Source organism: Nesoenas mayeri (assembly GCF_963082525.1).
Source record: "Nesoenas mayeri genome assembly, chromosome: 3".
NCBI lineage: Eukaryota > Metazoa > Chordata > Aves > Columbiformes > Columbidae > Nesoenas > Nesoenas mayeri.
Genome location: NC_137544.1, coordinates 91,960,254 through 91,969,167, shown reverse-complemented (window position 1 = coordinate 91,969,167; position 8,914 = coordinate 91,960,254). Strand labels below are relative to the sequence as shown.

At 45.7% G+C, this 8,914-nt stretch overlaps 1 protein-coding gene across 1 annotated transcript in view; it reads left to right on the top strand.

Annotated features, from left to right (window-relative positions):
* Nucleotides 1-1,611: 1,611 nt before the first annotated feature.
* PRKCE (protein kinase C epsilon) overlaps nucleotides 1,612-8,914 on the top strand; it is a gene marked incomplete at both ends in the record, with an annotated part of 289,843 nt that continues 282,540 nt past the window's right edge. The window contains one exon of the mRNA XM_080341232.1: nucleotides 1,612-1,959. Within this exon, the coding sequence (XP_080197358.1) occupies nucleotides 1,612-1,959 (348 nt within the window). The remainder of the gene's footprint in view (nucleotides 1,960-8,914) is intronic.

Below are 8,914 nucleotides of genomic sequence, written 5' to 3'. Positions count from 1 at the left end.
CGCAGCGCGCCACGGGGCCGCCAGCGACCCCCCGCCCGGGCAGACCGCCGCTCAACGGGGTTCTCTGCCGCTCCGGGCCGCCGCCCCGCGCAGCGTCTCCCGGCCGAGGGAAGCGCGGCCGCGGGCCGGGCCGGGCCCCGGGAGGCCGCCTATCCTGGCGGCGGCCGGCACTTCCCGGCGCTCTCACACCGCGGGGAAACTCTTCCTCCGGGCCGGCCCCGCTGACGTAGCGGTGTCTGTGCCGCGGGGGCGGCGGGGAGGGGACGGCAGTGGGGGCGCCGGCTGGCGGCGCGGGCCGCCCGGGAGCGGCGGGGGGGTCCTGGCGGCGGTGCTGTCACGGGAGGAGGGCGCGGGGCGGGCAGCTCCGCGGTGCCCGGTGCGGGGGAAGTCGCTACCGCGGGGGTAGCACGTTAATAAAGCCAAGCGGGCTATTCACGGCCCGGAGTGTTTTTTCCACGCTTGTGTCCCCACTTTATCCTGTGAGGAGGAAAGAAGGAGGGCGGGCGGGGCAAGGCCTCCGCGGACAGCCGTCCGGCGGGTGAGGAGGGGCGGTGAGCGCGGCCCGCGGGGGTCCCGACCCCAAGGCCGGGCGGGCCGCACCGCGCTGCTCCCCCCACCGGCAAAACTTTCTGCACGCACACACACGCACGCAGGGACGGGGCTGCCGGCGCGCGCACACACACACACACACACACACACACACACGCACACACACGCACACACACACACACACACTGACGTCTTTTGCGCATTTCCTGCACTGGCGCGGGCGGCGGAGCGGCACCGGCAGGCGGGCTGGGGCTGCGGGCGGCGCGGAGGGAGGGAAGGAGGGAAGGAGGCGGCCGGCGGGAGGCGGGCGAGGGGCGGCCGGCGGGAGGGAGGGAGGCGGCGGCTCTGCCCATCGCCAGGGCGGCGGCCGCCCAGCCCGGAGCCCGCCGAGACCCGCGCGGCCCGCTCCGCTGCCGGCGCCCCCCAATGCGCGGGGGTCGCTGCGCTGGGTCCTCGGCCTTGGCGGCGGCGGCGGAGGAGGAGGAGGCGGCACAGGACGGGCGGCTCCGTGCTGCGGCGCGGATGGAAGGTCCCCGGCTGGATGTTTGCTGAGCGGAGGCTGTGCAGTAGGCAGGGCTGGTGGGTCGGCCGGTGTTTCTGATTTGTGTGTGTGTGTGTATTGTTGTGCGGCGCACGGGCAGGGCTGGCGTGTGCAGGAGCCTGGGGTCGCGGCTCTGCCTCCTCTGCAAAGACTGATCCAGGATTATGGTCTCGGTGAAGGGAGAAGGCTGTTGCTCACCCCAAGGATCTGTTATGCTCGGGTTTTGATTGCATTCGGGGGTTTCTGCAGCCGCGGACGCCTCCCCCTCCTCGGCGGCCCCCCTCCCTTGTTTTCCGTTAGAAGCAGGGGCGAGAAAATAAATGTATTCACTGGGTGTCGCAAGAGCAAAGGCTAAATAATCAAAGGTAACAGCAGCAGCAAGGCGAAGAGACCCGCACTGTATCCTGCTCGCCCATTCCCAGACCTGCCCTCCTATTTATTGGCGAGACCTTCCTCCCTCCCTCCTGGTGCGAGTGCGTTGTGTGAGCGTTTAATCTCGGGAAACGTGCAGCCATCCAGCCATGGTGGTTTTCAATGGCTTGCTGAAAATCAAGATCTGTGAGGCGGTGAATCTGAAACCCACAGCGTGGTCTCTGAGGCATGCGGTGGGTCCCAGGCCACAGACCTTTTTGCTGGACCCTTACATAGCCCTCAATGTGGACGACTCCAGGATCGGACAGACCTCAACCAAGCAAAAGACCAACAGTCCTGCTTGGAACGATGAATTTGTCACTGACGTTTGTAATGGCAGGAAGATAGAGATGGCTGTTTTCCATGATGCCCCCATTGGGTACGACGATTTTGTAGCTAACTGCACTATACAGTTTGAGGACTTGCTGCAGAACGGGAGCCGCCACTTCGAGGACTGGGTGAGTGTTCACGCTGTAGATACAGCCTGTACATATGCTTTTGAGTGCCATGGCCCTCGATGCAACATCTGTCTTGCAGAGCTGGGTTGCCAAGGGCATGTAATGGCTCTGAAGGCTTTTCGTTATTTCCACGCTTTGTTATATGGAGATAGTCATGGTTACTGTATATCTAATGCATGTGGTCTACAGGCAGGGGAGGAAAGAAAAATATACTGAATCTAAGTAAGAGATTTATAATTACCACTTGAGTTTCTGAAATTATCTTCCGTAAATACAAGTCTAGTTATCTTATTGTGTTTGAAAAACCCTAACCAAGTGCATCCAAATAGAACATTACTGCAAAGCCCAGATCCAGTACTTAGACTGAGTTCATAATTTCAGTATGAATGCTCTTGGTCAGCCTAGCAATTACAAGCCTTAAAAATCCAGACCTGACTCTGGTACGAGACACTTCAGGGTCTTCATGTCACTTGAAAGCTCACTGCATCAATGTTGATGCTCCTCCTTCCTTCCTTCCCCCAGATGATCTACACCTTTATGTGTAGAGCTAATGCGATGCTTCTTCAAATACCTGAAACTGATAAAAAGGGTCCTGATGGATTTTGGCCCCAACCAGACAAATTCTGTTGCCTGTATACAGAACGTGTCTGACAGCTACAGCGTCTTAAAGACCCATAGGGTAGCATGGCTCAGTGTGAGTACAAAAAAGCTGAAAAAGCCTTGGTCTGACATCCTCAGGTTCTGTGATTTAATATGGAAAAATCAAATAAACAAAAAGAACCACAGGAACTGCGAATATGCACATTTCATGTTTCTGCAGTTAAGCAGTTAAATGGTATACCCTTTAAATAGGGTGTATAATAAAACAGTAGTAGCCATCTTCTCATTTTAAATGTGCCCTGCTTGACCAGCCATCTGAAATGTGTATGCTCATCTTTTTGTGTATTTAGTTGTTATGATTGAGGATACTAGTCAGGGCAATATGTATTTTGCAAGCAAAGAACCCAGCACCTAAGTCAAAATAGTGAGAGTTAATTGCTCTGAGTTTCATGGATTCTTTGGGGCTTCTTTACTTAATGCAGTGGTATAAAGAGATGTCAGAATGATGGAAAGGCATGAAAGAATTAGGCTCCATTTATGCTGATTAGGAGCTGAATAACTTTAGTGTTGAAACTTTTATGTTTGCAACTTTAAAATATTTTTCACTTCTGTTACGTATGTTACATGGTGATAATTAGGAGCTAGATTATTCTGATGCTCTGTAAAAGCTACACATTAGTAAGCTTGGATGGTAAAACTGGGTGATAGGCAGAGGAAAAATAGCCAAATCAGGAAAAGACAAATGCAGCAGTATTGCAGATGTCTTTTACCTGGACTGAATGATAATCAAGTTGTGGCTCTCCTGAAAATAAGGAGTGGGCACATCTTTGAGACCAGTGGGGAGAGGACATCACAGATTTTTAGTGAATAATAATTTTGTATGTTCTTTTTGTGTGGGGTACATGTTTTGAGCATGTCGCCAAATCTGGAAGGACATTGCAGGTTTCAGACGTCCAGTTTGCATTTTGGTGGGGCTGGTGTGCTGGGGTGCATCCTGGCTCTGATTTTTAAGGTGAACTCGAACATCTGAACATGTTCCCTAGATAAATAGTGGAATTTAGCAGATTGAGACCCGTTGTAAACGTGATCTGAGAGGAACTACATAGCTGAATCAAATAAATGCTGTGTTTTATTGCACCAGGATTCATTGCTGTCCAGCATTCACTGGTGGGAGGAGACGAGGGAGTGACTACGCTTGTTGTCTGTGGATGTGACACAGTTGAGGACATGGCAGTGGATTATAACTGGTCAGCTCAATATAAAGCAGCTTCTGAAGGATCACTTACCTCATTTTTGTGCTGTAAATCCTCATAGCTTGGATTGTGTTTGTATGGTACATATAATAATACACAGTGTATCCCTGTATCACAGTTGGAATTGGTGAGGAGACAAGTATTTGTGGAACTGTGCTTTACGCTTTCCAGAATCTCTACATTTACTGAATGTTCCACTGTACTTGTATTAGCAAGTGTTTATTGGATTGTTAACAGATAGAGACCTTCAGAGAACTGGCTCCTTCAAAATCACAGGTTTTTTGTCTGATTTCACCAAGTTAAAATAAGGCCTGTGGCCGTGACATCTCTGCAGAGTCCATAGTGAAGTAAATAGATTTATTGGTATCTTCATCAGTGTCTGGAGTCTATATTAAAACCTGAAAAAGAGAAGCTGTCTGTGAAATGAATGGGTTTCACAGTACAAGGAAAATGCACGTGGCCTAAACCAATGTTGGGCTAAGATCTGCTGGTACGATACAGGCAATTTCTTCTGTTTAATAAGAGGACTAATTTCTTCATTTCACTCTTGGCATTAAAAGCAGATATTTTTGTGATATACTTTCCCAACTTTATAACAAGCAAATTAAAAGTAGCAATCACTCGTTCCTTCTTCCTGCCTGAAATATCAAGTAAATGCGGCCTAAGAAACACTCTTGGAGACCATGAAGTCTTTTTATGCCATTCTGAGGGTTTCCTTTAAGCAGTCCTGAAAGTTTGAACTGGGAACCACATACTTGTTCAGTGCACTGGGTGTAATTGAAATGCTGCCCCTCTTCATCTTCAGAATGATGCAACAGTTCTTGCAGGACTGGACTGTCACTATTTAAATAGGTTTGAGAAAATGCTCATGTGCTGAGAACAGCTCTTGTCAATGTATTAATAGCTTTAGTGCTTTAGATCGCATATAATACATTCTGTATGTTGGTCAGGAAATTTCAATATTTGTTTTATAATATCTGCACTGGGATCAAGGTTACGTTACTTACCATGTAATATATTTCTAGGTTCTTGTCAGAAGTCCAAAATGCAAAAAAGACTTGCAAAGAATTTTTTTTTCCATATAAAGAAACTGGTTTTAGCTAGCTTGCCTACTTTGATTGGTTTTTGCCATTGTGCAAATCCTTGTGTTTTTTCTGAGATGAATTTTTTAGGAAAACACTGGGTATTTTTCTCAATCTTAAGCCTGTGCTATATACTGATTCCATGGTTACAGTGGAAACACTAATGATAAACAAGTACAAAGCCTGAAATCATGATAGCATCTATTGTATTAAGACAAATCACATAAATATGCAAAACCCTGGTTCCTTTTATCTACAGGGTATTCAGCAGCTGCAAAAATGATTTTTGACCTTATGATGTTTTTAATCCCCGAAAATATGTATATTTAGTAAATCAAAGTTGTGGCCTAAAACTGGTGGTTCAGATTTTATTGGATGGAAGTTTTTTTTAAAAAAAGTTATTTTTAAAGATCAATATAAAGATATTTGTTTGGGTTTCTAAAAAGGTTTTGTGACAATTAAAAAGATGGCTGCTTTTCCAGTGGTGCATCAATACAGACATAGCACAGTAAAAGTGTCAGTTTTGCAGATTTTTTTTTTAGTCATGGATACACTGCAGTTTTAAGGAGAGCTGTGGATTTATGACATTACAGGCTTTTCTGTACATGCATAAAAACTATATAGAATGGCACGGAGTATTCAAGAGGATGTTGGTGAACTTATACTTTGAAAAATACGCAATATAGAGCAATAAACAAATTGCAAGTTCTGATTGAAAAACAAACAACATGAAAGCTGTGGCTATATTATTTGAGTTGGGTAATCCTGATAATAATAAAGTATGTCTTTATCTAGTTTCCTTACGTACGGCATATGTAGATGTGGCACTTGAGTTGATAATGCAGTTACATTTTAATCAGTAGAACTGAAATTGGGAAGGAAAATTCCATTTGTATTTAGCTTTGTGGTTATGCTCCTGTGAATTAGCACCATCAATGCTTGTGTTTGGATGATTGGTAGTATGGGTTCTGAGTTCAAGGCCACTTTCCAGAGCTGATGATAGATGAAATCAGTGTAACTGGACCTGTGCCAAAGGCTCCATCTGAGGGTCTTAGCCATCAGCCCAGCTGGACATGAGAAAACCTACTGAGTCGTCCTAAGAAATCCTTTTGTGAGCTAAGTAGCAGAACTCACTAAATCAGACAACATTTAGCAGGAAAAGCCTCTATTTCCACTAAAAATATTTTACAGCAATATTTAGGTTAATGAAAAGTTGAATTTTCTGCTGTCTTAAAAAAATCCCTAACATTGTCAGGAAAAAAATAAAACAAGGATTTGAGTGAGTTTTTTTTTTGCTAGTCTTAAATATCTTTCATACCATTTTTTTTCTCTTTGATGCTGCTTCTTAAGATCTAAATTTTAAACATGATACTTTTTTGAAAGCATCCTTTAATATTTCCATTTTATCAATGTGAAGTTAGTCATGCAATGGTGCCATATAGTATCTCAAAAACAAGTCGATAAGTTATGGGAAATGACGTGGAGAAGAGGTACACTGTTTTACATACTTGTTGAACTGTTGAGTTACGTGTTTTTACATCATGCTTACAGTCTAGTACTGAAGAAATTTTCCTATTTGAAAGACTAGGTTTTTAAGTTGCAGTGCATACAGTTAAGACACCTAGGTTAGCGGAGCCGTGAATGTCATGGTGCCCACCTCTCTCATAAGAGAAATAACGGTATCAAGTATGTAGTACATTAGAAAATCTGAAAGCTCTTTAGAGAAAGATCAATATTCCTTCTCTTTCTGGAATTGAGAAGTAGGTGCTCACAGACATCCAGAAAGGCAACAGCAGGGGAGGAGTTAAAACTCTCTTGATCCAGTGAGCTCTCTATGGATGTGGGAAGTTAAACGGTCTCCTTCCAACGCCTCTAATCTGAATTACCTGGAAAGACTGCTTAGGTGTTTATCAGAGTTGCTTTTTTTTTTTCTTTTTCTTTTTTCTGAAATGGGAACTCCTTTCACTCAGTGGGTGATCTGTTGTAGCTGGCAGACAGAGAGTGGAATTGTTACTGTTTTAGTGTTAACCTCTGCTTGTGCCACAAGCTGCTGTGCCAGTGCTGGTTGGCATTGGGTTAGCAGAGTGCGATTGTAATGTATTTTCATTTTTATTTTCATCTACCGGCTGAACTTATCTGTGCTGATGGTGTTGAAAGGCTTAAGATTTTGCTTGTGAAAGCTTTACATCTCATGTAAACTGCAGTTCCTGGGCTGCTGAAAACCATTGTTGTCAGAAAAGTAGTTGTTGAAATGAAAGGGAAATTGCTGTCCTGTTCGATACCTTTCTGCATGACAAGGCTGTCACTGAGCAAGGTCTGTCAGGTTTGGGGGGTGAGTGAGCTGCAGGGGATCAGCAGGATTTCACAGGGACTCAGCGTGAGGGTGGGCAGTTGTCGAGAGGAGGGGAGAGATTCTGGAGAGCACTTTGCAGAGAGAGGGGTGTTCCTTGCCTTCTCCCCCAGCCTGTCTCCCTCCTGTGCCTCCTCTTTTCCCTCTCTGCTGGGGATGTGGTACAGTCACCAACGCAGCTCACCCACTATCTTTTATCAATGCCTTTCTACAGCTGCATAAATCTACTCCTACTCCCTGCTAGAAATGTTCTCTCTGAACAGCTCCTGCTTACCTGCAGTGCTTCCCAGCCTCCTGAGAAGCAATGAGGGGGGGAGAAGCTGCCTCTGCAGCTGCTGCTGTGGGGAGAGGGAAAAGGCAAAGTGGGGACAAGAAGAGATGAGGCATGGAGGGCAACCTGGAGGAGGGTGACGGCTAGTTGCTGCTGCCCCACGTACTCCAGCTGCCCTTTTGGCGACAGCAGAAAGCTACACGTGTAGGAGACAGGGATGAGCTGGCATAGGCAAATTGACTCGTTGAAGGCCGTATGTTGCTCACTGACCTGTTTTATTTTTTTTTTCTTTTGCCTGCTTTGCTCAGTGTATAGCATTTGAAGTCTCACTTCAAATGTGAAAAAAGAAATTGCTCAGGGCGTGAAAAGTGTGTAGTAGAGCATGCAATCAGTTAGCACTAAATTACCATACATGTAGGTCAGGGAGTCAGTCCCACGACTGATCAGAATCTTGTCCTACTGTTACTGATACTAGTACTGATAAAAAGTTCCACATAATGAAAGTAATTCTACTGAACTCTGTAGAAAGTATTTGTTAGAAAAACTTACCAGTTACTGTCCAATTCATAGGTGTTAGTTCAAAGCTAGAATCTAACAAATTTCCAAATGGGGTGAAACAATTCCTACGTGTCCTTCTTGTGCCAGTTTTCAGACTGCGTACCATTATTCCAGCTCAGGTGGTTCCATAGACACTATGCAGAACTTCATGGTTGTGAGCAAACCGCCGATCTCACTGGGTTTGTTGGGTTCATTGGATTTCATGCAGACGTGTTTAAATTCTTTCTTCAACTAGGGCCTGTGTTCCAAGGGAAAACTGAGAATAAATAACATTTAACAACGTCCTTTACTTTCATTTTACTCTCACTGATTTATTATTCTTCTGAAAATCTTGCACATGGCAAGCCTGGTTTCTGCTCTCCTCAGCCATCAGAACTAAATCTCTGCCTTCCCTGTCCAGAATTCTTTAAATACTGCCGAAATGAGGATTTGATTTAAGTTGGAATTGAAGGACTTGGCATCTAAGTGCGATTAGTTTCTACTCCCTAACCAAACTTGTATGTAAATAAACTTTGGAGGGCTTTTCAGCTTTTGAAAGGGGGCTATGAATGCAATTTGTAAAAAATTAGAGGTGAGATCCTTTCTGCTCGGAGTTGTCTGATTTAATTTAGTTCTGCTTCACCTAGGCCCTTTACCTCACCCTAAAGGACATCTGCAGTTCCTGGTAAGGGAGGTTTTGGAAATGATGGGTTATGCAAGTAATGGGAAATCTGTGGTCAGAGAGGACTGAGAAGAGACTTTCCCTCCATCCACATGGAAAGGTAGGGCTGGAACTATCCAGATGTGGAATAAGATCAGAAGGCCGGAGACAGCTTGGAAAACTGCCAGGTTGGGGGCGGGT